The sequence below is a fragment of the Ochotona princeps genome, chromosome 2 (assembly GCF_030435755.1).
Source record: "Ochotona princeps isolate mOchPri1 chromosome 2, mOchPri1.hap1, whole genome shotgun sequence".
Classification (NCBI taxonomy): domain Eukaryota; kingdom Metazoa; phylum Chordata; class Mammalia; order Lagomorpha; family Ochotonidae; genus Ochotona; species Ochotona princeps.
The window spans coordinates 93,722,188-93,748,638 of record NC_080833.1 but is presented as its reverse complement, the minus strand read 5'-3'; the positions used below and the strand labels follow the sequence as shown (position 1 = coordinate 93,748,638).

The following is a 26,451-nucleotide window of genomic DNA, read 5'->3' as shown; positions in this document are numbered from 1 at the left end:
GGAACCAGGAGTTTCTTCTGGGTCTCCCATATGTGTACAGGAGCCCAAGCACTTGAGCCATATCTGCTGCTTTTCTGGGCACATTAGCAGGAAGCGGAATGGGAAGTGGAGCAGCCAGGGTTTGAACCAGTGCTCACAGGGATGCTAGTGCTGTAGCAAGAGGATTGACTTGGTATGCGACAGCATCAGCCACTGGATTGTGGTTCCTGCCCAGGGTGCATGGCCGGCTCAGGACCCTTAGAGTTCTCCCTGGCCTCCTTGCCTGGAAGGAGCAAAGGGAACATTTCTTCCAACACCAGTGAGGTAAGTTGAATAACTTTCTTTCTACAGACCAATCTTCTCCATGCATCCCCACAGCACCAAGGCCTGGTGTCTCAGACCCAGGTACAAGTAAGCTTTGTCTTGCAAAGGGCTCCCTTTCTAGCCTTTTGCCAGAAAGACCTAGAATATTCTAGAACTCTGATGGAGCATTCTCCATCTTCCACTGTGTGAATCCCAGTCAACAATTTTGTCACTCTCCTCCCCACTGCCCACAGCCTTATCCAAGAATCATAGGGCTTCAACAGCCCCAAGGAGCACAAGAGCAGGCTGGCCTTGCAGAATGTATTTATTAAGGCCACTCGCCCGTACCCATGTGCATGTGTTTGGGAACAGCATGTTTCACAGCAGCACCATCAGACAGCCTTGGCCAGACCCAGGCGGTTGTTGGCCCTGTCGAAGACACTGTAGTACTCCCGGATGAAGACATCTCCCAGGATCCACAGCTGGGAACCAAGCTCACCCTCGAAGCCACTGGAGCAGACATCATCATCCTGGGAAAGACAAAGAAGCTAGGTCAAGGTCCTCCTGCCAAGGGGAACCTTCCCACCTCATCCCACAGGCAGGTCTCCCTTGTGATTTCCTCTTGTCCTTGAAAGATCCTTGGTGAGCCAACAAGTATTACATTGACCTCACTCAACACAGCAAGTCACAGAGGTTCAAGACATACAGGGACTTCATCCCAGATGACCCGGCAGAGTTGTGCAGATTTGAGTCCCAGTCGCTGCACTGGGCTCCACTGCTTCTCCTTGTCCTGCCCATTCCTCTGTCCTCCCATCCAGGGCAGGCTGCCTGCCTCGCCATCTGGGTGCTGAGGACCCAAGCCAGCTAAGAAAGTCCTAGACCGGGTTCTGGTCCCAGGGCTGGGGTGCTTGTGCAGCTGTGTCACTTCTTATCTCCAACCTCACTGACTTGCCACCTGGGAGGTAGGGGGACAGCGCCCAGGGCCTCCTCCCCAGATTCTCCCAACCCCATACCTTGGTGGTGTAGGCAGAGGGTGACAACGGGAACTTTTTGCCATTGAGCTCAAAGACCACTGTGGGCTTGCTGCTCAGCTTCTTGCAGTTGAGGACATACTAAAAAAGCAAGCAAGAAGGGACAGGGTTGAGGGCCTCAGAGGTCGCAGAGTGATGGGCAGCACTGCACTATTGGAGAGGAAAAGGAAAGTTCAGCCAAGGTGATGGGGACAGAGAAGGGGCAGCCCTCCCAGGAGATCACAAGGCTGGCTGGGCAGCAGCAGCCCCTGTATAAATTGTGGAAACGACAAGGCCCAGGGTCATTGGAAAAGTCCCTCGCAATGTCCCCTTCCCATCTCTTCCAGGTGAAAAGGTACCCCCACTTCCAGGGTGCTCTTGAGAGGTGTGGCTGAGGGCCCTGGCAGTACCTCGCCATCTCCTTCATCGGTGGCCCCAATAGCTCGCTGGATATGTCGGATGTCACTGTCGGGCCCAACCAGCAAGGACGTGCCAGTGTCCAGGATGGCCTGGCAGCCATCTTTGCAGGCCACCACCTCGCCGTCCACAGTGACCCTGCAAAGGGCCAACAGCAGGGCCTTGAGGTACATCCAACACCCCGTGCTCCATCCCCAGCTCTTCTTCCACCCACTTCTGCCAGCACCACCGAGGACATCCACCTCCATGGGACAGAAACATCAATAATACATCAAGTACATGTGCATTCAAGCTGCCTAAGTGCTGAATATCAGGTTTTCTTGCTGCCATCTACTTGCAAGTCCCAGGCAAGTTAGTCCTTGGTGTCCTCCTTGGCCTTCCTTCTACAAAATGTGTATGCAAGCAGCTCACTTCTCAGCTTCCTCAAAGGATGCTCATGAATGTCCCATTCAATGTCAGTAAATTAGAAAATGGGGCTAACAATGGCACCTGTGTCATAGAGCATGAGTAGCAATGGGACTGTCAAATTATCGCTTTACACTGTGCACCACCAAGTGGAGCCGATCTGACAAAAGTCACCTACTTCTGATACATGGTCTCAGACCCCATGTCCCCACCCCTGAAGTTGGCCTCTGGCCAGGGGGTCTACACAGGACACCTCTTGCCCACCTGTCCAGGGTGAACTGCCAGTATCCCTCTTGGGTCACAGGCACCCAGTGCAGATCACCTTCGTAATACTTGGAATCGATGCCACCCAGCGTGAGCATGCTACCCTCTTCAGTCCTGAAAACAAGGCACAGTGACACACAGTGACTCGCAGCTCAGGGGACAAACTCTAGCCACACCCCATGGCCTGCCCCCCACCACCATGGTCCCAGGCAGCATCTGGACTCCAGAGACCAAGCCTAGGGGAGCTCACAGAGCTGCCAGGCTCTGCTCAGTCACCTTTGGGTACTGTTAGCTGTATCCCCATGCCTAACTGCTCACCCACCCACTCTGGAAGAGGGTGTCTTCAACAAGGCCCCACACTTTACATCAAAACTGTACCCCCAACACCACTACCACCTGAGTCCCACCTCTTCTGTTCCTCCTGGTTATGCCTCAGGATTGGCCAGGAGACTCCCCCTGATCTCTCTCCACACAGCTGCTCTCAGCTCCTAGAACCCACCATGCCTTTCCCACCTGCGGGCCCTGGCACATATGATCCTTGCAGTACTTCCCAGTTTTCTCCTAGGGAAGCCTGTTTTGCCCCTCTCCCCTACCACAGTATGTGGTGCCTGCTGCAGTCAGAAGGGGCTTCCCAGTCCCCCTGCTGCACCCCTTCCTATAGCTGTTGGATTAGAGTTGCAGGTGCACTTGGGTCTGTTTCCCTACTGAAATGTCCATTCCCTTATCACACCACTGCTTGCGGATACAGCCCCATCTCTGGGCTGGCCCATGCACCTGGGACCAGGAATAATCTACTGAATGAAGGAATGGGAGGATAGATGGATGAGTACAATGCACCCATATACCTTTTGGCTGGGGCACTCTGGCCTCAGCCTGTAGGAGGTGGTCCCCTTCTCCCCATATTACTACCTGCCTCTCTGTCCAAGGTGACCCACATAATTGCAGGAAGCAGGTAGGAGTATAGGGAACTCTGAACTGAGAGCAGGAGCCCTGGGCCCCAGGCCTGGCTCAGTCACCAGTTCCCTAGAGATCTCACTTTGCTCCCTGTCTAGAGAATATTTGACTCCTTTGGCATCATCTCTAAGAGTCTGTGCCCCTCACCACCACAGCCCCCTGAGGTGGCCACTGTCACTGTCATTTGCTGGCTCATTTGCAACAAAGCAGAGATTTGCTTGGATGCTGGGGCAGCCCTGAGTTGTGTGTCCTCGAGCAGGGTTACTCCGCGGCTGGCAATTGTCACAGCCCAGCTCTGGGTGCATTCAGTTCTTACCTGCTCAGATAAACCGAAAACAGGTCCTGGGCCACCAGGTGCTTGTCCATCAGGTTGTCAAACACAGGCACCGAGTAAGGGGAAGCGGTGATGCTGGGATAGCCCATGCCCATGATCCCATCGAACTCCGAGTAGGTGAAGGCATCGCCAGGCTCCTTGGTGCTCAGACCCACAGTCTGGTGGGTGTCCACGATGCCAGAGACCTGAAAGAGTCCCGTTGACACCCACAGGGTGAACCATGGGCAGCCCAGGGGCAGGGGCAGCTGGGTCCTGGTTGGGAGTTGGCATCATAATTTGACCTCACTGGCTTTCCCTGACTCGCTGGTTCACACTCTTGTACAGGCAGCACAGGTGTTTGAGCTAAAGAGCAAAACTCCTCCTAACCCAGGACCCTGTACTGTGGGTGGGAGGAGCAGATTGGATGTGGCAGGGGAGGAAGGGAAGAAAGGACACAGTGATGAAAGCAAAAGCTGAGGACAAGCCCAGAAAAAGGTTACATGAGAGATGCCTTGCACATCAGCTACAGTGTCTGGGTGTGTCTTGGGAGGAGCCATGGAGGCGGCAACACGTGCAGGAAAGCAATGTTCACATAAGGCACCCGCAAGACACAGGGCAGGGACAAGTTCCCCTCCAAGCTACACAGCATGGAGCATGATTGCACTGCTGGAAATTTGGGCTGGGTGGGAGACAAGGGCTGGAAGTAGTCCCCCATATCCCTCTGCCACCCCACAGCTAGCTGCACCAGGTTTCCTGCCCCTAGTCTGGCCCCCAATAACATCCTCCACATGGAGCCATCAAAGAGGTTTTTAAGTGGACCCCCAAGTTATGCCATCATTATAGCACCCATCCACCCCTTCCCCACCTGCAGGGGAGCTCAGAGTGCAACCCTTGTCCCAGGGTCCCTAGCAGTCTGGTCCTACTCACACATCTTGCCCCACTCTTCTTGCCCCTTCGCTCACACTTCTGGCCCTTGCTAGTCTTTCTCTTCCCCACAGGCCCCACCTGCCCCAGGCTATCTGTTCTTGCTCTACCATCTGCCTGCTCACCCCTCTGCTTCCCACACTTGGCTTCTGGAACCACCTCATTCAGGCAGGCCCCAGCCTGTGGCAGGCCACCGTGTCCCCTGTCCTCCAGAACCCTCCGTCACACTCTCTTGCTGTGTCCTCTGTGGGCCACAGACTCTGCCTGACACCTTTTGTGCCCCACTGGACTGTCAGCTCCAGGATGGGGCAGGTCCTTGGTTCCTTTTGTCCTTTACTGTACCTCAGTTCCTGTGATGAAGCTTCTGGAATGAATGGATGAATAATGATGGCTGACCATTCAGGAATAAATGGATTTATTCTTTCTTGTATGTGGGCCCCAAGGATGTGGTAAATGGACAGTAGAAAGGGGAACATTCATTCCCATGCAGGAGGTGACAACACACTCTGGTCAGTTTGTAGGCAGCCCTCTGAGGACAGCATGGCTGTGGGCAGTGGGCTGTTTTACATAGAGCTGAGCAAAGGCTGCAGTAATAGTCATGGGGACCCCAACAGCAGGAAAGGAAGGAGGGGCTGCTGGAGACTAAGGATGGTGTGGGGGCGAGTGCGACAAGTGGTCCTGTGGTCACAGGGTTGGCAAGGAGGCAGAGTGAACATCAAGCAAGGCAAGGAGTCAGGGATCGAGGAGGGCAGGGGGCAGTGGGGCACAGCCATGGTGAGGACTCCTCATTTATGCCCATATGAGGAGGACAAGACTCTGAACAAATGCAAGGCATGACACAAGACAGATTTAAAGCAGATCCATGCTGGCCACTTAACTGGGCTATGGAAGGGCAGGGAAGAGAGGAAGGGGCATAGACAGAATGGAAGCGGCCCCAGGAGTATGGCCGGGCCACGGGAAGTATGACGGCAGATGAGTCCTTAGTGGTTAGTGCCCCCCACCCTCACCACCACAGCCCCCCCGAGGTGGCCACTGTCTGTCATTTGCTGGATCAGGATATGACATTTGCCCACAGTCACACAGCTCTATCAAAAGAAGCCAGCTTCCTCAGCCCTGGAGGCAAGATGATGACTATGGGGTCTGGCAGGGGTAATTTCCCACTCTGGGCACAACTGGGTGGGTGGTTGGGAGATCCAAGTGGAGGAGACCTCAGCTGCAGCCCCTCGCCCACCTATGGTCAGAGCCCCTTGTGCCCACAGCTACTGCTCCCAATCCTGACTCCCCCACCCTCACTTGTGTTGGGTTACAGGCTAAGCTTCCTGGACTTCCTCATCCTCGCTTTGATCCCGAGACCTTCCTACTATAGCCAGGTAGCTGGGGACTCACCCCCTGATTACGTGTCTGCTGTGGTCCCAGCCAACACTGGCCCAGAGCTTGAACCAGGCCAGGGCATTCTCTTCATGTCCACTCTATACCTCTCTGCCTGCCCTGCTTGAGAAGGCAGACAGGGTCTGAGCCAAGGGACTAGAGTAGATGGCTCTGGGCTCACCATGGCAGAGGCTGACAGACACATGGCCAGCTCTCCACTGAGGCAGCAGGCTTGTCCCCTGCACCCGATATAACAGAGAAAGCAAAAGGCTGTGGATGGTGTAGGGAAAGGGGAATGTCTGGGCAGGGAATGAGCCTGCTAGGAGAAAGCACAAAGCAAAAAGGACTCCAGCCAGAAGCAAGATAGATCCCAAGGTATGTATGGCATGACAACATAGCTGGTAAAGCCATCACCTGTGACACAGGCATCACATATGGGTGTCAGTTCCAGCCCCAGCTGCTCCACTTCCAATCCAGCTCCCTGTTAATGGCCTGGGAAAGCAACAGAGGATAGCCCAAGAGCTTGAGGCCTGGGACCCATGTGGCAGACCCAGATGAATCTGTTGGCTCCATACTGCCTGATCCAGCTCAGGATCTGGCAGTTGCAGCCATTTGTAGAGGGAGCCAACGGATGGAATGGAAAATCTCTCTCTGTCTCTAACTCTACCTTTCAAATAAATAATATGCATATATATATATATATATATATATATTTAAATTAAAGATGATTACCTAAGACACTAAAGTGCTCAGAGCTGGCCCAAGTTCAGTATCCTGAAGGGACAGTGGCAAAGGACACACACACAAGGATGGGGGCAATGAAAAGCAGGACCTCTGGAGGCTTGGAGGACTCAGAGCAAGGAGAGGAGGGGAACAGTTGGCTGCTCTGCGCTGGTCAGAGGTAGGAAAGGAAGGTGTCCCCTGACCAGTTGGTATCTCCACTTACGGTGACAGTGTCGTAGCCCAGGAAACCTTCCATGCTGCCCGTGCCATACTGGATGGACAGGTGCTTGTCCATGTCCTTGAAGGTGGAAGACTTGGCTGGGTCAAAGCGTTTGTGGGTTTCTGAAACACAGGTCCAGGGTTCATGGGGCCCTGCCATCGCCTCTGGCCACCCAGTGGTGGCAGTAGCAGGAACAGAACTTGTCCCAAGGCCTACAGAGTGCTTGATCCAAACTCATCTGGCAGCTGTCCTGAGCACTACGCGGTAGAGGGTAGAGTACCAAGGTGGGGGCGGGGCTGGGCACAGCCGGAGCACTTACTGCAGGCTTCACTCTTGCAGTAGATGGAGGGCACCCAGAGGTCTGAGGAGCCCGTATCGAACAGCACGGTGAACTCCTGGGGTGGGGTCCCGATCTGGATCTTCCCAAAGTACTGAAGCTAAAAACAGACAGCTAAGGGTCAGGCCAATGGCCAGCGAGAGAGAGAGAGATGGTATCAGGAATGTTGGTGCTAGGCATGGAGTGAGCACAGGTTCATCAGGTCCTGGGCTTCCTGTGCAGACATCTGGGAGGACACCTGACAGGGTCCTTCACCCTGGGGCCTTCTCTTGGCCTCCTCTGCCTGGAGCAGCAGGAATATGGACATGTCAGCAGGGGGGCGGCAGGGAGGTGGGAGAGGCATCTCTGAAACTATTGCTGTCCCCTCCTTCTCCCTGTCTACTCCCCCACCCTTTGTCGGAGCTATGACCTAGATAAGGAAATGCAAGCAGGAAAGCGGGAGAGGTTGTTGGTTTCCTGCCACAAGTGACAGTTGAGGGCCAGAGGAGCCCCAGAAAGGGGGAGGGTACAAGGGGCCTTCCTGCCTCGGACCTGGTGGCAAAGAACAAAGAGGAAGGTGGCAGCAGCGTCCTGGGCAGCTGCAGCATGGGCACCAGCTGTCCTCAGCCGAGGTGGGCCTGGCAGTGGGAGCCTTGGAGGCAGTTGACATGGCCTTTGCAGGGTCAGCCGGCTGTCAGCGGCGCTTGCCGAGGACAGGAAAGGGGGAAAGCCTGGGCCCAGGAACCCAGAGCACCACTCACATCCAGGTAGTTGGTCATGGCCTCGTTAGCCACCTTGCCAGCATCGAAGCGATTCTTGCTCAGCGCATCATGGTGCTTCTTCAGGAAGTCATCCAGAAGGCCACGTTCCTTCAGGGCCTTCCTCAGAGACTTCCCCTTGTGCAGGGGGATCCTGCAGAGATGGGAAGCAAGTTCGTATGAAGGTGGGTATCTACGTTGAGGTCACTCCCCAGCGCTGCTGCCACTGTACCCAGTACAGTCTTCTGGTGGTAATCGATGGTGCTCTAGGCCAATAGCACTCAAGTTGTCTTCTATCAATCACCCAAAGTGAGAAACATATCTCCCACCTGTCCACAGATAGACACCTGTCCTTACTTCACTCAACGTCCTCCTATACCGGCAATTTCCTTGCAGCTGGTGGGTTTTAAGGCTCACAGCTGGAAAAATGCCACACACCTGCCACCCAAATGTTTGCTGTGTCCCATACTACACGGGCACACACAAGTGCAGAGGTTGGGTTACCCCCATCTTGGGACCACATGGCCTAAAGAGGACCCAGTACACACTACGCCAAGCCTCCTGCCCTGGAAAAACCCATTCTCCCCATTCCTTGAGCAGCTTTTGCCCTACGGTGGGTGGAAGTTCTTCAAAGTACTTCCCAGCTCAGCCGGCTCCCTAGGGACTACCTGGTGGTGCTGAGGTGTTGGACAGAGGTGGTGAGTCACGGGGAGGAGACAGAGAAGGAACCGAGTAGTCCTGCTACAGAGGCAGCAAGCACCATAGAATTCTCAGGCCCAGGTCTGTCCCCAATGCCCATGCTAGGGCCACTGGTATGCCTAGTACCCACAGGAACTCATTTTTAGGATCATCGTGAAGAGCGCTGACTGGGTGAGGTCATTCAGACCCCCTCAGGGATCCAGCCTCCATGAGGAGGGACCCAGGCTTCCCTGCACTGGATGTATAGACAGACTTAGAGATGAACACTGGAGGTAGTATGATGTCATTCTAAAACTGTGAGCCCATGGGCCAAATTCCAGCTCCTTCATTCCAGCCATGTTGCTCTGGACAGTAAAGAGATACCACCACCACTACCATTCCCACCAACAGCAGCAATTTCTTCATCTGTGAAATGCAAATACTGCTTCCCTAACACCTGAGATTAGTGACAGCTTAGGTACAGATCCAGCTAATTGCCTGGCACCTTGTAGCAAGCAGCTTGACAAATATCAGCTATTATTTTTAGAGACACAACCACCATCACCCACAAAGGGCTTGAAACAACAGAGAACTTCATTCTCACAGATGCTTATGTGGTTCCAGGGTGCCAGGCACTGTCTCAAGCAGGTTTGCAAATACAAACTCTCACATGCACCTCTTAACATCTCCATGAGGTGGACATAACTATTATCCTAATTTTACAACAGATGAGGAAAGTGACATTGGTGAAGGAGCCAAGCGAGGATCAGAACCAGACAACCCTAGCGTGCATGCCCTACTCTTCCCCAGGGCTGCCCATCTGCTCTGTCTCACCACAGCATACACAGGCAGAGGTACCCACATGCCAAGGCAAGAGTGACAAGGGAGGATTAGTCCAGGAAGTGGCAGCCATTCCTCCCCAAGACTCCCCAGGGGCCCAATGGCAGGAACACCGGGGATGGGATCTCCACTGGACTTTGACACTCACCTGGTGATCTCCTCACCCTGGGAGAGAGCAAGGACTGCAAGAAGCACCACAAGGCACCTCATCCTGGATCACGGGCTGGTCACTGCTGTCCCTGGCATCCATCCCTGCAGCCTTTATTGAATGCGCAGAGGCCCTCTGGCCGGAAGCCCTGACTCCAGGCCACTGGACAAACATGGCGAGACAGCGCCCAATCAGAGACCCACACTGATAAGGGCTGAAAATTCCACCACGCTGGGGACTTCAAAGTCACAGGGTATACATGCCTGATCTTCAGGCTGGGACTTGTCAACATTGGCCTCTTTGATCTGATTTTCCCTTCCAAACAGGATTTCTTGAACCAAGTGGGACTGCTACCAGGAGCCTGTTCCATATTCTACCTGTTGCCCTGGGGCTGGGTGGGAAGTGGGGAATTGCAGAACTGCTTCCAACAGGCCTTGTCTGACCTCATCCCTAGGCCTGACCTCCCTGCCCTATCCAAGAATCTCCCAGTTCAGGCCTTCCAGCCTCATTTTCGGGAGACTCGGTTTCCTCCCACAGTGGCATCTGAGGCAGAAAGTGTTTGTTCTATCTGCCACTGGGGACTGGGCTTGGGGTCTAGATTCTGGGAAGATGTTCTCTGTGTTTCCACAGAGCATGGGGCTAAGGAAAGAAGGTGAAGTTGAGTGCACACATCCCTAGGGACATTGATGATCCACACTGGAAGGGCATTTGCAAGCTGAGGAGTGAACAGCAAATCATAATCACAATCGCAACCAGGGGTGGGGGAGACAAAATGTCACATACAGAGAGCAGGAGGTGGCACGGCAGCGACAATCTCTGGTAGTGGCAAGGTAGGCAAGAGCCAGTCAAGGGTGCAGGGGGAGCTCCCCAGAAGCTCACATCAAGAGGGCAGAGCTGAGTAAACCTCCCCAATCCAAGCCTAAGGAAGGGGTTGGGTGAGAAGGCAAATGAAACTGTAACCTAGGTGAACCTGGGGGACAGGAGTATGGTTCAGAGATAAGGGGTGGCCACAAACCAGAAGATTAGGATGAAGACAAGATTAAGTGGGTGGATGAAATAGGCAGGCAAGAGGGTCAGGACCAGGAGAACACAATGCTTGCTGCCCAACCCCTGCAGGCAGGTGTCTGTATGGTACGGGCCAGAGGAGGTGGAAGAAAAGGCAAGCTGGGGCATGTGAGACTACAAGCACATTGAAGGCTCCGGTCCACCGGGTCCAGTAAAGGGGTAGCCCCTGGAGGCTCCTGCATTCCATCTGCAAGGCCTCAGGAAGGTGTTGTGGGAGGCTAGACAGCAGGAGAATTGACAAGTCAGGAAGACGTCCACTGCTGTCTTTACACGTCCCTTCACAGAGCTGACCAGCAGGCATCCCAGAAGGCTAGGACCCTACTGCTCCTTGCAACCAGGAGCTGCCTGGGATGTAGCAAAGTCTTTTTTTTTTTTTTTTTTTTTTTTTTTTGCTTCCTAAAATGAGGGAGGTGAGGGAGGCAGAGAGCAACACCAGCACTCCACAATCGAGTTTGTTTTCCATTTTCTTCCCTGTACCCATGCCCCACATTTTCCGCACCAACACCATGTTATGCACAGTTGGTGCTCAGCAAATCTTTAGTTAGGGAAAGACCTGCCTGGCCTCCTTGGAAAGTAAAAGAATTGCTGGACAACCTGTGAGACATTCTGCGCAGGAAAAGTTGAGAGTTTGCCCAGAATGCAGAGCCTGCCACCAACACAAGCTCCCAGATCTAAGGCACTGCACACCACACGGTAGGGTCCTGCGTGCTGTGGGGATTCCATCAATGCTGGTGCCCAGCATTATGGGCAGGTCTACTCCTAGCTCACCTCTCCTACCTCTGGACACCACTAGGGACTCTCATACCCGTGTGCATGGGGCTCCACTTACAGCAGGTAGGGCTAGGATCAGCACCACCAGGAGGAAGGAAGTTGGCACCGCTCCACTTCTGGTCACCAGGTGCTCAAATATCCATCCACAACCTCCCCCCTGAACAGTGACCTTGGACGTCACTGTTAACCTCCACTTCCTTCTGCGGAGGGCAACCTCAAAGCCAGGAACCAAGTTCCTTCATTGTGACCATTCTGTGTTTGCTCACCAGATTGGGGCTGTTCTCAAGCACTCCGATGTGTGCTGGAAGCTGGCCCCATAGCTCACCGAGCTTAGGAGAGCTTATCCGTAGGGTGGGGGTGGGAGTCAGGCTAACAACTACAAAAAGTTTTTTTTAGAAAAACCACTGATAAGATTTCATCAGTGGTTATCTGGTGCCGGGTAGGGAGAGCTGCCTTTCGTGTCTACTCCTGGTGCCTGGGGATTAATCCACAAAAGCGGCTAAAAGGCCAGCACCCTGGCAGGTGCATAATCTCTTCCTGGACATGAGCCGCAGGCAAGCTGGTACGAGGCAGCATTGTCTGTGCAGCTGCCCTGGACACAGGGCTTCCTTCATCCAGGCTCTGAGAAGATGGCAGGCAGCTGAGGGGTAGATCTCACATGTGATCCCCACGTGAATACCACAGGAGGGGACAGAACCGGACAGACCTGTGCTGTCCCAGGAGGCCAGGCAGCAGAGGGAGCACAGCCATTAGGAAGTGTAGGTGTGGCCATCCTGGTTCTAGGCTCAAATACTGAGTAAGGGACCCTTACTCCTTTGTGGCTTCCTTTCTTCCCCCACAGGATATGCACAAGGATACTAAAAGGGTCGGGTGAGGGTCAAATGCAAGAATTCTGTTATAGCAAAGCAAGTTAAGCCTTTGATTTTGGCTCCAGCATCTCATGTGCGTGCTGGTTCGAGTCCAGGTTACTCCACTCCCACTCTAGCTCCCTGCTAATACACCTGGGAAAGCAGCGGAGGATGAACCACATGCTTGGGCACCTACATCTACATGGGAGACCTGGAAGAAGCTCCTGGATTCAGATGAGTCCAACTCTGCCCGTTTCAGCCATCTGGGGATTGAACCAGTGGATGGAAGACCTCTATCCCTCTTTCTGTGGCTCCTTCTCTCTGCAACTCTATCTTTCAAACAGATATAAAAAGTAAATCTTAAAAAAATAATGCAGACATTGTGCCCACCACCACCATTGTGCCTGCTGCGGGCTTGTGGGGTCCCAGTGCTATGGGCTTGCAGGGGGCCTGGCGGCTCAAGCCGAGGCAGCCACAGCGAGCCTGGAGATTTCCCCACATGCTTGGTCCTAGAAGGGGTGGGGAGAGAGCCCTAGGTTAACATGCTGGCATGGTGTGCTGGTGGGTCAGGCTTGGGGAACTTTGAATGGGTTAGGAACTTAAGTGGGCAGAGGAGTAAGGTCCTCACACCACAAGCTTGGGACCTGGTCGATGGGCAGAGCTCCAGATCAGCACACCACCACACTGGAAGACTGGGCTTCGGAAGACCGGGCTGGTGTGCAGCAACTGTGGATTTCCCAGGGAAGGGGGTTTGGGAATCTGCAGGAGGAAAGACCACTGAGAGAGTGTGTTACAGGTGAGGAATAACTTCCATTGACACTTCCAAGGCCACTGTACTTGCAGGTAAATCAGGGGCTAAGATCAAGTTCTTTGGAGGAGGGAACTAGAGGACCTTCAAGGGTCAAAAGATGCATCTGCCTACATGGGAGACCTGAGCTGACCACGACCCACTGGTACACACTAAAGCTAGGGCTGGGGGTTACCTGGCCAGGCTAGGTCACAGTATCTACCAGTGAGAGTCGAAACGGGATGGGTAATGTTAGGCTGGACAATGTCACTAACCAGCACTTGAGAGAATCAGATCTATGGACAGATTCTGTGGGGGATATGTGGGCCCATCCCTGTGTAACTGCAGCTTCCACTGGTTTGCTTAAGAGAAGGGTAGTGACATGCTGAGATAGGCATGACCATGGAACACTCTGACATTCATGGGTACTGAGATTGTGAACAGGCCAGGCTGATCCAGGCTGCAGCATAAGCAAGGCACACCCAAGAAGAGGGTGCAGGGTGGGCCGGGCCACAACATCTACCAGCGAACACAAAGACCAGGTCGGAGGGGGCAAACTATGCCAATTAAGGGCATAGCACCTGTTGGCATGTATGAGATCTGGATCTGGGAGTGGGCCTTGTGTGGGAACTTGGGAAATTCCCCTGGTGGGCCATAGCTTCCACTGGTGAGCATGTGATTCAGGCCTGGGTGTTGGTCAAGCTAGCCAAAATAGCTCCACCCATCATCAAGTGTGTGGATTGGTTCTGAAGGGCTGGACCGGGCAGGGTCTGGCCAACCTTAGCACACTAGCATGTCCTGGAGTCAGGCTGGGCTGCGGGTCATGCCAGGCTAGACTAACTCACCTGCCACTTTACATGAGCCAGGGATGGGAGTAGGCTGCAGCATTTGCCAGCAAGAATTGAGACTAGGAGCAGGCTAAGACAGGCCGGGCTGAAGCATCCAATGGTGGAGGCCAGGATGGTGTATGGGCTGTTCTGAGCCTGGTTCAAGTAGCTACTAGCACAAACACGGTCTATGTCTGGGAACAGGCCTAGTTAGGGAGCTGAGGGGACACCCTAGCTAGGTTGTGATTCTCACTGGTAAGCATGGAGGCCAGAAAGGGGTCGTTGATTTGGGAATTGATGTGGCTGTAGTGTTTCTTGGCATGGGTGTGGACTGGGTCTGGGGTACACCAGACTGGGCTAGACTCCAGCACCCACTAGTGCTCGTAAGAGCCAGGGTGGGTATAGGATAGGATGGGCTAGGTCTCGGCACCAGCTGAACCATGCAAGAGCTATCTCTGGGCATGGACCGGGTATGGCTGGGCTGTACCGAAATATGTGTGGCCAGTCAGGCAAGACTACTGTTCCTGCCAGGACAGAAGGTGGGCTAAGTCAGTCTGGGCCAAGAGCCCACCCAAGTACATGAGATCTGCCACTGGGAGGAGACCTGATAGAGGAGCTTGGGGAACTCCTCTGTCACGATGCAGTCCCTGCAGGTGAGTACAAGAATCAAGGCTGGCAGCAGCCCAGACAACGACAGGTTACAGTGTCCACCAGCATACGTGTGGGTCAGTCTGGGGGCAGGCCAGGCTGGTAGATCTGAGAACCAAGACTACGTACAGGACAGGCTGGGTCGGGCTGCAACACCAGCCAGTTCACGTTATGGCTGGGAGTGGGGACTGGCTGGGTTGGACTAGGCTATAGCATCCAGCAGCTTGAGCTGGAACCAAGCACAGACTGGACCAGGCCGGGTCGGGCTGGGCTGTAGTACCCACCAATAAATGCCGAAGTGAGGTAGGTCATGCAAGAGTGGGCCACAGCACCCACCAGTACACGTGAGACCTGGGGGGAGGGTGTAAGCCTGATGGGGGGCAGTGCAGACTCCCCTGCTGAGCCAATGTTCCCACTAGTGAGCATGAGAACTGGGACTGGGGCCAGATCCAGCTGGGCAGGGCTACATCACCTGTTGGCCTGCATGTGAGCTGGATTAGGAGGAGAGCCAGGCTTGGCTAACCATCTGTACCCACTGATGCGAGAATGAGCCAGAGTAAGTATAGGCCAATTGGGCTTTGCTGCAGCATCCACTGGCAAGTGCTGGAACTAGGGGACAATCCTGTCAAGCTAGACTGCAGAACCACCTGCAAGGTTCATGACTGGGAGTGGGCCCAATAGGGAAATTGTGGGCACCTCTCTGATGGGTTACAACTCTGACTGGTGAGCATGAGAACCAGTGCTGTGGATGGGCCTGGCTAGACAGATGGTGACACCTGCTGACATGAGTGTGGGCTGGATAGTGGGGTTGGTTAGGCTGAACTAGACTCCAATGTGCACTGATGTGTATGAGAGCTGAGTGGGATATGGGACAGACTGGACCAGTCCACTGCACATACAGGCAATCACAAGAACCAGGTCTGGGGCCAGGACTGGTGAGGGTTACTGGGGGTTGCTCCGACTAGGCTGCAGTTCCTGCTGGTATACATGAGAGCTGAGTGTGTGGCGAGCTGGGTTGGGCTGGGCTGCAGCAGCTATTGATTGGGGCTGGAAACAAACTGACCCAGCAAGTATAACTACCAGTGTGTGCATAGGCTGATGTGGGTGACAGACTGAGCCAGATCCTGTACTGGCAAACACACACAGAGTCAGGTTTGGGATCACCTCAGATGAGGTTTCTTTGGAAATCCCACCAACTGAACTACTGGACTCAGAACTCCAACCATGGGGAGAATTGCAGGATCTGTAGACTGACCATGGAGTGCATGTGTCAGGACTGGGGCTCCTCAGTGGCTAAGATGAAGCAGTGGATTGCGTGCCCAGATGCACATGGAGGAAATGGCAGTCCATTGGGACCTACAGAGGACATCTGGTACCATGGCAGAGGAAGGAGGGCACAAAAAAAAACTGGTCAACTACCCCAGTCAAGCATTGTTGGCAAATATCTGGACAAATGGAGACTCTAAGGTGGACTATGTCAGTTAATGGACCTTGGAAGTATTTCCTCATCGTTGGATTGTTGAGATCAACAGAATTTCAGACCTAAACCACTTAAGCAGAACCCTTGGAGCATGCTCCACATCAGGGACCCTGGGATGATGTTGGGTGGCTATTCTCCATTCCCGGGCACTGAGGCATTTGGGAGGCTGGGTGCAGCTACTCCTCTTATCTCTCCCCTTCCCCCAGATACAGGAGGATGAAAAAGAAAATTTGGAAACTATGGTCTCACCCACTTCCCCTAATCCTCAACTCTTCTCACCCTAATCAATTATGTAGAGATCATCAAAAATAAAAGTAAATTAAAAAATAATGATCATATGGAGTAATGAGGTAGAATGACAATTTTGTGCTGTGATTAAGACACTTGGGAACCTGTGTCCCATATCAGAGCTTCTGAGCCCTGACTCCAGCTTCCTGCTAACATGTGTCCTGGGAGGCAGCAGGTCCCAAGTACTTGCATCCTGTCACCCACATGAGAGACCCAGATTGAGTTGTTAAAGGCATTGTTGAATGAACCACTGGACAGAAGATTCACACTCTCTCTTTCTGTCTCTGCCTTTCTAATAAAAAGATTTCCCTTAAATATTCATTTAAGAAAGAGTGGCCAATGCAGTGACATGTCAGGCTAATCCTCTACCTGAAGTGCCTTCATCCCACATGGGTACTAGTTCGAATCCTTGCTGCAGCAGTTCCTATCCAGCTCCCTGTGTATCAGTCTAAGAAAGCAACAGAGGAGGATGGCGTAAGTTCTTGGTCTCCTGCACCCATATGGGAGACTCAGAAGAAACTACTGGCTCCTGGCTTCAGCTCAGCTCTGCGCTGGCTGTTGCAACCACTTGGAGAAGTGAGCTACCAGATGGAAGATCTCTCTGTGTACTTCTCCCTCTCTCTGTCTGTAAATGTGACTTGCAAGTACAATAAATAAGTCTCTAGAAAAACAAAAGAAAAAATAGCAAGTGCTGCCCTGAGTCCGTCTTCTGCTGTTATAAGTTACAGATGATTGCAGTCAAGTGAGCCTCTGAGAGGTCTATCACTCCTCAACCTTGCTTTCTGCACTGCAAAACATGGGATCTACAGGGTCATGGATCCTCTCCAAACCTCAAATGTGTATAAAGCAACAATTGTCTTCTGGCCTACGTGACAGCAGAGGCCCACAGCGGGCCTTCAGCCCCCTAGGCGAGGCAGCAAGTTGATCATTCCACTTGTGCAGTTCCCCAGAGACATTGCTGGCTCCACGAGACTGCAGAGTGACAAGTCACATGGCCAGGCCTGCTGGGTTTTGCTGTCCCCGCCCAGGCTGCTGGGTGCCTCTGGAGCTCATTTGGTCAGTGGCTCAGCATTGGCTACAAACCGTGTTCCTGCTTCCTGACCACCATGAGTCCTGTCCCAGGACCTTCCCTATCTCAGCTCTGCAATGTTCAAAAAAGACACCATGCACTCACTCAGCCCGCCCCGTCAGGACACGGGAGTCTCTGTCTTCCTACCTGGCACATTCTCCCCTTTAGACGCCCCATCTGGGAGAAGCTCCTGGCCCAATGGAGACAATCCTGAGGCTGCTGTGGCACCATCACACATGCTGACTCACACTGTCAGGGAGCTAGCCCTGTTCTACTGGTAAGATGCAAAGGCCCTGCCAAGGTCCTTCCCCTTACATGTACTTCATTCATGAATGAGATTGTCACCTTTTGGAGTAACATGTTCTGGACCTAAATGGGCCTTCTGCCTGCCTCTCTGTGACCTGAGAGCCAGGGAAAGTTTGCATCCTTTTAAATGGCTGAGAAAAATAAAGAATAATGATACTTCATGACATACTACACCTGTACAAAATTTGTAATTTTGTGTCTAAGTACACAGCTGTGTCCGCTGTCTGTTGTCTGTTGTTACACAATCACACAGCAGACAGATGTGACAGAGACCTCAGCATCCCCATGACTCCCTATCTAGATTCATGTGCACACACACAGATACACACACAGGTGTGCACACACATCAGGCACACTGAGGTTTTTAGTGTAAGGCACCAAAGGCAGCAATGACCACACACCAGGCTTCTTCAGATTCTTTGCAGGGCAGCATGCACTCTGCACTCTTCCCCACACTGTACCTTCACCCAGGCCCTGCCTCAGCCCTGACGTTCTTTCCTTTCAAGGACTCTCTTTCAAGGTGTTTCTCAAAAGGCAAGTCATGTGTGAAGCCTTTTTTTGTATCTCCTGCTAGACAAGCTCTGAGTGAACTTGGCTGCAAATCACAGAAAGCCTGATACAGAGGTTCAAGTGATTGTGTGCTTATTTTTCTCAAGAAATAACCATTCTAAGGGAATGTGGCACTCAGCCAATGGGCACCACTGCAATGCATTTGGCCAATGGGTCAAATTTCCCCAGCATGGGTCATCACGTCCAATACCAAAATGGTAAGAAGAGCCACCAGGCTTCTGCTCATAATGGATTCTCTAGAGCTTCATTTCACATGTGAGGCCTCCAGATAGCTACCAGGAATACTGGGAAATTGGCACTGCTCTTCTGTGCCTCTGGATTAGACATCAACAGTCAGACACTGTTGACCCACCCCACAGCATCCGCAATGACAATCGACTCTATGCCCACCACAGTGTGCTTCTTGACTTTGAACGTTCTTGGCATGAGCCACTCTCTGTCAGGTGGTGGTTGACTTACTACATGCCTCCTCTTGGATTATAAGCTTAAGGGTGGGAATTTTGTCTCATCTGAACACCTAGAACAATGCTTGACCTATAACAGACACTCCCTCATTCATGTAACAAGTAAATACACTCAAGAAGGAAGCAGATGAGGGGCTGTGAAACTTCCTTTCCAGAAGGAGCTTCTAGTGGGTGAGCCTGGGGAATAAGTGCCCCGGTGACAACATGGACCTTCAGTGGCCTGTGCCTCTTTTCGGCTACACCTGCTTCCCTCTGCCGATGAGTTGAGCCAAGTACTGAGTGCATAGAGGTGAGCAAGGTAGTCTCCCTGCCCTCAAGGGGCTGGTAGTCCAGTGAGAGAATTTAGTTCAGTAAATGAATCCTTTAGTGGGCTGATAGATAAGTGCTGTGATAGCAAAAAGAACAGAGCTCTTGTCTCTATCTTAGAGGGCAGGGGGCTTGTCCTGGGTTGAGCTGGGATATTGACCTCTTTTCTCTGCTTTCTGCCTCCCTGATGCTCTGACATCTAGGGCCTTGACCCTACACAGCCTGCCCCTCCTGCGGCAGCCACTGCGGCAAACAGCATGGTGTTTCCTCCAAAACTCTGATTTTCAGTGACCGTAGGAGCCACAATTCCATTTCTGGGTGCACACTCCAAAAACCTGGAAGCAAGGATTCTCACAGATGTTTGTATGTTAGCATCCATAGCAACGCTAGTCACTGGATTCATTTCAGAGATCAACTTAGCTGGGTTCTGAAATACCTAGAAACCTGGTTATTTTGGGAGTGTCTTTTGGTTATTTTGAATACCTAGAAACCTGGTTATTTTGGGGTGCTCCCTGATGAGCTTAGCCTGTGCATGGGAACAGCCAGCCTTGCTGTAGGCAGCGCCATTAGTGGACTAGGATCTGGAAAGACTAAATATAAAGAGTGACTTGGGACCCTATCCATACCTGCCTTGGACATCAGTCATGGGCCCTTGGACTCCCGGACTTAAACCCTTAATGCCCAAAGCAGTCAGGCTTTGGCCTTTAACTGAGAGCTCCACCCTGGGCTTTCCTGGGGCAGAGGCCTGGGATGGGGACTGAGGTCACGTGAGCTTCTCGCATCCCAGGGTCTCCAGCCTGCAGACAACCTGGCGTAGTATTGTGGTCTAAGTTTGGATCCAATATTTACTTCCTAGGTTCTTGCTTCTTACCTAAACATTTAAAGCACAGACACAAATACAGCTTACAAAGTGTTTATTAGAAATGTGAGGAAACTGCAGACATGTGGGCCATGTTCAGAGATAGACTGGGCGGCAAGGAAGGGAAAGGTTGGAGAGTAGTTTCTGTCTACCTCATCTGCACCCCCAGAAAGAGAGCGAACCCATCATTGGCACAGGCCCTTACAGGATTCAAGCTACATGATACCATCCCCCTCAGTTCCCAGGTAACGGGAGCTATCCGCTGAGAAGGAGTCACTTGGCTAACAGGTTGGTGGATAGGATTACACAGGTGGAGGAAGTGTGGCTTCCAACCCATCATCCTACCTAGCCCATGTCAGTGGGACTTCCCAGTTGCCACAGTCACCGGAGCCAATTTCCTTCATCAACTCCCTCTCACCTTTCTGGGTATACATCCCTGCAGATTCTGTCTCTCTGGAGAGCACTGACACACAACAAGATGAAGCAACCCAGGCATCCTCAACAGGTGAATGGCCAAACACGTAGGGTCTCTACACACAGAAGACTATTCTTTTTTGAAGACTGAGTTCCTTATTTGAAAGGCAGGGTTATAGAGAATAAGAGCAAGAAGACCTGAGTGTCCACAACGTGCCTAGCACCCCTGTTGTGCCCTGAGCTCTGCCATGTCCCCTTCCCAGCCTCATCATCCTCAGCTGTGAACACCTCCCACTTGAGAGATTTCTGTGATGATCAGAGAGGTCAGATGAGGCCCCTGGCAGGTAGCAGGTGCTCAATACATGCAAGCTTTTTTTTTTCCTCTGCTCCCATGCAATCCTAGGCATACAGACAAGCTGCCTGCCATCACCCACATCACACAAATGAGGAAGCATGAAGCAGTGAAGGCACTGACCCAGCTCCTACGTCAATGACGAGGTGATAGGATCTCAGTCCAGAACCCACAACCTGTCTGGTGTGGCCTGTTCAGGAACCTAGGTGTGAGGAGGAAGCCCAAATGCCAGGGAAGGGAAACAGCTGCCAGAGGCACCCAGATGATTTCTGGTCTTAGCAGACCATGGAGCAGGCAGATATCATATCACAAGCCTTTGAGGCGCTGGGGATTTGTTGAAGTGCTAATTTATGCATGAATATCCAAAAGATGCAAATAAGCAATTACTTTAATTCCCTCTCCCTTTGTTGCTGTTTTGCAGCACCATGCAAACCAACAGTATACAAACCAAGCAGTTTCTCTGCAGTTAGGATTCGAGCTCCAGTATCCAGGGCCACCCCGAGGAGGGCATGGTGGAGGCCCTGGGAAGTGGTCACAGGGGACCTAGACTCAGGGTTGTCCACAGACCTGGGGAAACATGGAAAAATCGTAATTAAGGCAGCCATTTGGCTTAGCTTTTCTCTGCACAGATGCAAGAAGGCAGATCCGGGGGGGGGCAAGCCCCCACTTCTATCCCGGGGCAATCTTGGGGTGTGGGCCCTTTCATGTTTGACAGAGCCCAGACTAAAGGAGTCTCCAGGCTCCCAGGTGTTGATGGACCCCATCAGGGCCATCTCCAGCCTGGACCAGCCCAGAGCCAGAGCAGGGGACCTGAAGGGAGACAGTGGCAGTGGGGAGGCCCTGCATGACCCCACAACCCCATTCTCCAGGGAGCTCCACAGACCCTGGTGGGACCCTCCCACTCCCAAAGAATTTGCCTTGTGCTTTGCTAATCCTCTTTAGAGTTTCACCCAAAGCTACCCTCACAGCTCTGTGGTGAGCCCACACCCCTAAGCAGGACTGCCACACCCAGCAATGTCAATTAAGAGGAATTTTCGGGCTTGGCAGTGTGGCCTAGTGGCTAAGGTCCTCGCCTTGATCCCATATGGCCGCTGGTTCTAATCCCGGCAGCTCCACTTCCTCTCTATCTCTCCTCCTCTCAGTATATCTGACTTTGTAATAATAATAAAATAAATCTTAAAAAAAAAAAAAAAAAAAAGAGGAATTTTCTCCTCTGCGAAGAATGTATGTTAAAAATATCACTGGTGACACGAATTTCCAGTAATGCTTGTTTCTCTCTCAACTTCCAACTTGGCATCTGGTGTCACTTCTTTGAAACAAACTCCTGTGCTATCAACGCGCGTCCCTGACTTTGTCTCAGCCTTGCCCTGTACCCACCGACTCCACGGATGACCTACACAGGCAGAGGACTCTTACGGGCAGCCAAACCCTGGGTAAGCCTGTTGAGGGTTTGGCAGTAGTCCTACGGTGGTGGGGAGGGGGTGGCAGTAGGTGAGCCAAGAGAGCTCTGCCTGCTTCCCCCTGGAGAGTGAGGAGCTGGGGCGGATGAGGCCCACTCTGTAAACACAACGGGAAGTTGCTTCCTTAGCTGAAAGCCACCCCTCACTACAGGAGTTCAGCCTCGGGGGCAGTGCCCAGCTGCCAAAGCCTGGCCCTGTCTAGACCCAGGCTGCCCCCTCTCCTGCTGTCCTCCTGGCAACACTGGCACATCCATAAAGACCTCATTTTACCAAAGAGGAAACTGAGGTTAGAGGAGCTAATTCTGCAAGGCCCAACAGCTGGCAGGTGGTGGACAGAGGCGGGATCCAACCCCAGTACAGTTTCCTATCTCCTTGCTTAATTATTCCACCATCCCTCACACTGCTAACATTCCAGTTTCTCAGAATCTTTCTCCAGAAATTGGGATCCAGTAGCAGTGGGCTAGGGCTCGGGTCCTGGGGTGCTGGACAATGTTACTGATGGAAGAAGGACCCCTTTAAAAAGCAGGGCTGTTTCTCAGCTGTGGAGAAGGGAATCTGAAGTTCTGGGCCCAGAACCACCATGAGAGACGGGGACCACCAGGAGGAGAGAGAGAGAGAGAGAGAGCGAGCGAGCAGAGCAGAGCAGGAAGAGATGTCCCATGATAAGGCAAGTGGGTGGGAAATGAGGCAGCCGGAGACTGAGAAAGAGGGCAAGAGACACGGGGACAGCATGCAGCCCCACTCCTGGCTGTCTCCAGGCCCACTGGGAGTGCAGCTGCATCCTCGTGTCCCCCTAGCACAATGCAGGGATGTGATGGCCCTGAGCCACACTGTCCACCAGCAGAGGCCCTCACAGGCCCCAGGCCGAAGAGCTTCCTGAGACTGGGCCCCCCCATTCCTGGCTCGCTCATTTCCCAGCTGCCACCTACCCCCCATGGCCTCATCCAGCCAAGACTATGACCCAAGGCTAAGCAAGGACCTCGTCTCCCACCTTTCCTGTGCTGGGGCTTGGCCACCTTGCTCAGTTCCCATCCTCTGAGACTACTCCCTTCTCAAGGTCCTTTCTGGAAAGCAGTTGAGCCCAGGGGAGGCCATGCTGACAGCAGGGAGTCCCTGTTGGACAACACACATCGAGTCACTCCCCACCCCCACCAGCAGCTTTCTTGAGAAAACTCCTCTAGGGGGTTGTAACCCTGACACCCTGGCACTCAGAGTCCCACAGGGCGGCTCCAGTCTCACCCTCGGCCAGCTGGGTTCCAGATGGGGCCGTGTGTGTGGGCCACATATTTGTCTCCTGGCTCAAGGGCTCGGAGCAGTCAACCTGGCCAGGTCACCTGCAACATCCAGGAAATGGAAAATCCTGCCCTCCTGGCCAGCTGTCCAGCTGCCAGTTGCCCAGCTGCCCAGCCCCAGTTGCTTTGAACTTTTTCCCCCTTTGGTCATGCTGGCAACTGAGGTTTTTCTCAAAGACAGCAATAGCCACTCTGAAACCCACTCTGAGCGGGCACAGCCCCGGGCCTTCACTGCCCTGCCCCTCCCGCCTCCCGTGGCCCCACAGTCTTTGTGTTAGCAAGTACTAGGACCACACCCCAGCTAGGCCCTGCTCTTCCTAATGGGAACCAGCCTCTCGGCTGCTGGGAAGGCAGCTAGACGGCTCCTCTAGTTTCACTGACACCCTCAGAGGCGGGGACCGGCTGACAGATCGGACAGCGCTTCTGGCAGGGGCCGGGAGGAGGGAGGTACAGAGACCACCCACACAGTGGTCACAGCTGGGGCCAGGGGCTTTGGAGTCAGACTCCCCCGTGACCATGCAGAAACCAGCATATTCACATCTTTCATGCACCCCAGAGCTCAGGACATGCCTGTGGCTAGGGGTGGGGGAGAGTGGGCAGCACTGCCCACTCCTGTGGACGGCCACAGGACCACAGAAGCTTTGGGAGTGGGTGGGGAGGTTGTTGTGAACACCATCTGAGAAAAGGCCAGGACAGCAGGCAGGGCCCACTCCCTTATGGTTTTTCCTAGAAAACAAACAAACAAACAAACAACAAAAAAAACCAGCATGGGGGCATCCAGCTCCCAGCCCATGCTGAGCAAATACTCCATTCTCTGCAATAGTGACTCATTGTTGGAACGAGGTTCTCAGAAGTGCTTCGATAAGATTTGCCTATCAGTGTTCTCAAATGCGGCTGTTATCGCGTCTGCCCATAGGAACCTGTGCGTCTCCACAGAGAACAGCAGCACAACATGGCCAGCACCGATGGGGCCTTCCTCTCACGGTGCCAGTCGACGTGTGCCACTGCTTCCAGGTAGCGCTGGCACAGCGAACCGGTTACCGGAGCACTGACATGTGGTAGATGCAGCCTGGGACTGGCTGTCTGTATGCCTTCATGAATAAATAAAAAGACCTAGGACATTCCCACAGTGGGGCCCACATTGTGCTGCAGCAAGCTAAGCTACCACCCTGACACTGGCATTTCCAATGAGCACCTCTTCCAGTCCAGCTCCCTGCTAACACTCCTGGGACAGCAGCAGAAGATGGCCCAACTGTTTGGCCCCTTTTACTCATATGGGAGGTCTGGATGAAGTTCGAGGTTCCTGGCTTTAGCCTGCCCAACCTTAACCACTGCAGCCATTAGGGAGTGAACCAACAAATGGACTCTCTCTCTCTCCCTCTCTCTCTCTCTCTTTCTCTCCCTTTCAAATAAATAAAATAAAATTTAAAAAAATCTCCATAGAACTTCTGCATGTCCTGATCTCCCATCATGCTCTGCTTATTAACATTTTGCAGAGGGCTGAGGCATTTGACCAAAGTCCTGGCTTAGCTACAGCTGGTCAGAAGCTGAGCCAGCCCCAGCTGTAGACAGCTGCCTAGGTTGCCGTGTACCCAGGCAAGTGTGACAGTGCTGGAAGAAAAGCAGCCAAGGGCCCGGCGGCGTGGCCTAGCAGCTAAAGTCCTCGCCTTGAACGCCCCGGGATCCCATATGGGCGCCGGTTCTAATCCCGGCAGCTCCACTTCCCATCCAGCTCCCTGCTTGTGGCCTGGGAAAGCAGTCGAGGACGGCCCAATGCATTGGGACCCTGCACCCGCGTGGGAGACCTGGAAGAGGTTCCAGGTTCCCGGCTTCGGATCGGCGCGCACTGGCCCATTGCGGCTCACTTGGGGAGTGAACCATCGGACGGAAGAGTTTCCTCTCTGTCTCTCATCCTCTCTGTATATCTGTCTTTGTAATAAATAAATAAATCTGTAAAAACAAAAAAAAAGAAAAGAAAAGCAGCCAACAGCTGACTGGCATTCTGGGTCTGGTCCATGCCAACTCTGCTTAACAGTTGCCTGTGCTACCACCTTAAATCTGAGAGTGTGACTTGTGCAGGAAGAGACCTAAAAATCCAGACTTTCAGTCCTCAGGCAGGTCATGCTAGGCCTGGAATGGAAGGGTAGGAGGCATGCTCCAATGTTAGCCTTGAGCAGACCAGGGGTCTGACAGGTGCTAGGCAAGACTGACAGGTGAGGGACCAGACGCACAGCTCCTAGGCAGGCCACATCTACCTGGCCTCCACCACTGTACCACTGCGTGAGGCCAGGGCCAGGCAGGCCAGCGGCCTCCTGGGTCCTTAGCAGCCACTCCTGTGGCACAGCGCCAAACTAGATCAGGGGTCTGAGGCCAGGGTCCCGTGGCGAGGGATGGGGTACCACTAAGGGCCTGTGGCAGGACAGGAGTCCGACACTGGGGTCCTAGGCTAGCTGTACCTGCATAATGCCACCACATTTACCTAGAAGCCAGCAGGCCAGGAGCCGCAGGGGTCCTACCACCACACTGGCCAGGGTCCTGAGGCTGGTGTCCTGAGGGCAAAGGGCACCGATGGCCTTTGGCATTGTCAAGAAACCTGGGCCTCCATGTCCATTTGGTCCCAAATGCAACAGGATCTGTGATTTCAGGAACCAGATCCCAGGGATGTGAACCAGTCGACAACTTCAGATGCTGCTTCAACAGACAAAAAAAAAAGCCAGCAACTTCTCAGTTTGGTGATGACAATGCGAGGAACACAAATGGACACCAGCTGGAATTTCTGTGGCTCGTGAGATGGACCCATTAAATGAGATAGGAAGAGATTTCCAAACCTGGGACATGCAAGGCTAATACCCCTAATCAGCAGGAAGTAATTACAGATGAGAAGATGAATCCACATCCTTCAACAACCCATAATAAGGGTCAGAGATCTCTGAAGAGCGAATGAACTGGGACAGGCAGGTAGCTAACTTAGAGTCATGAACTGGAAGCCATACCTCCCTTCCCTATGCAATACTGTCCTACCTGT

At 53.1% G+C, this 26,451-nt stretch overlaps 1 protein-coding gene across 1 annotated transcript; it reads right to left on the bottom strand.

The window, feature by feature from the left end:
* Positions 1 to 613: 613 nt before the first annotated feature.
* Positions 614 to 9,688, bottom strand: LOC101520081 (chymosin-like). The gene is made up of 9 exons (XM_004581942.2): positions 9,621 to 9,688; positions 7,958 to 8,108; positions 7,200 to 7,317; positions 6,884 to 7,002; positions 3,649 to 3,851; positions 2,379 to 2,492; positions 1,703 to 1,847; positions 1,296 to 1,394; positions 614 to 812 (listed from the first exon to the last, which is right to left on the bottom strand). The coding sequence occupies exons 1-9, from the start codon at positions 9,680 to 9,682 to the stop codon at positions 675 to 677; spliced, it is 1,149 nt and encodes a 382-aa protein (XP_004581999.1). The 5' UTR covers positions 9,683 to 9,688; the 3' UTR covers positions 614 to 674.
* Between the last annotated feature and the right edge of the window lie 16,763 nt (positions 9,689 to 26,451).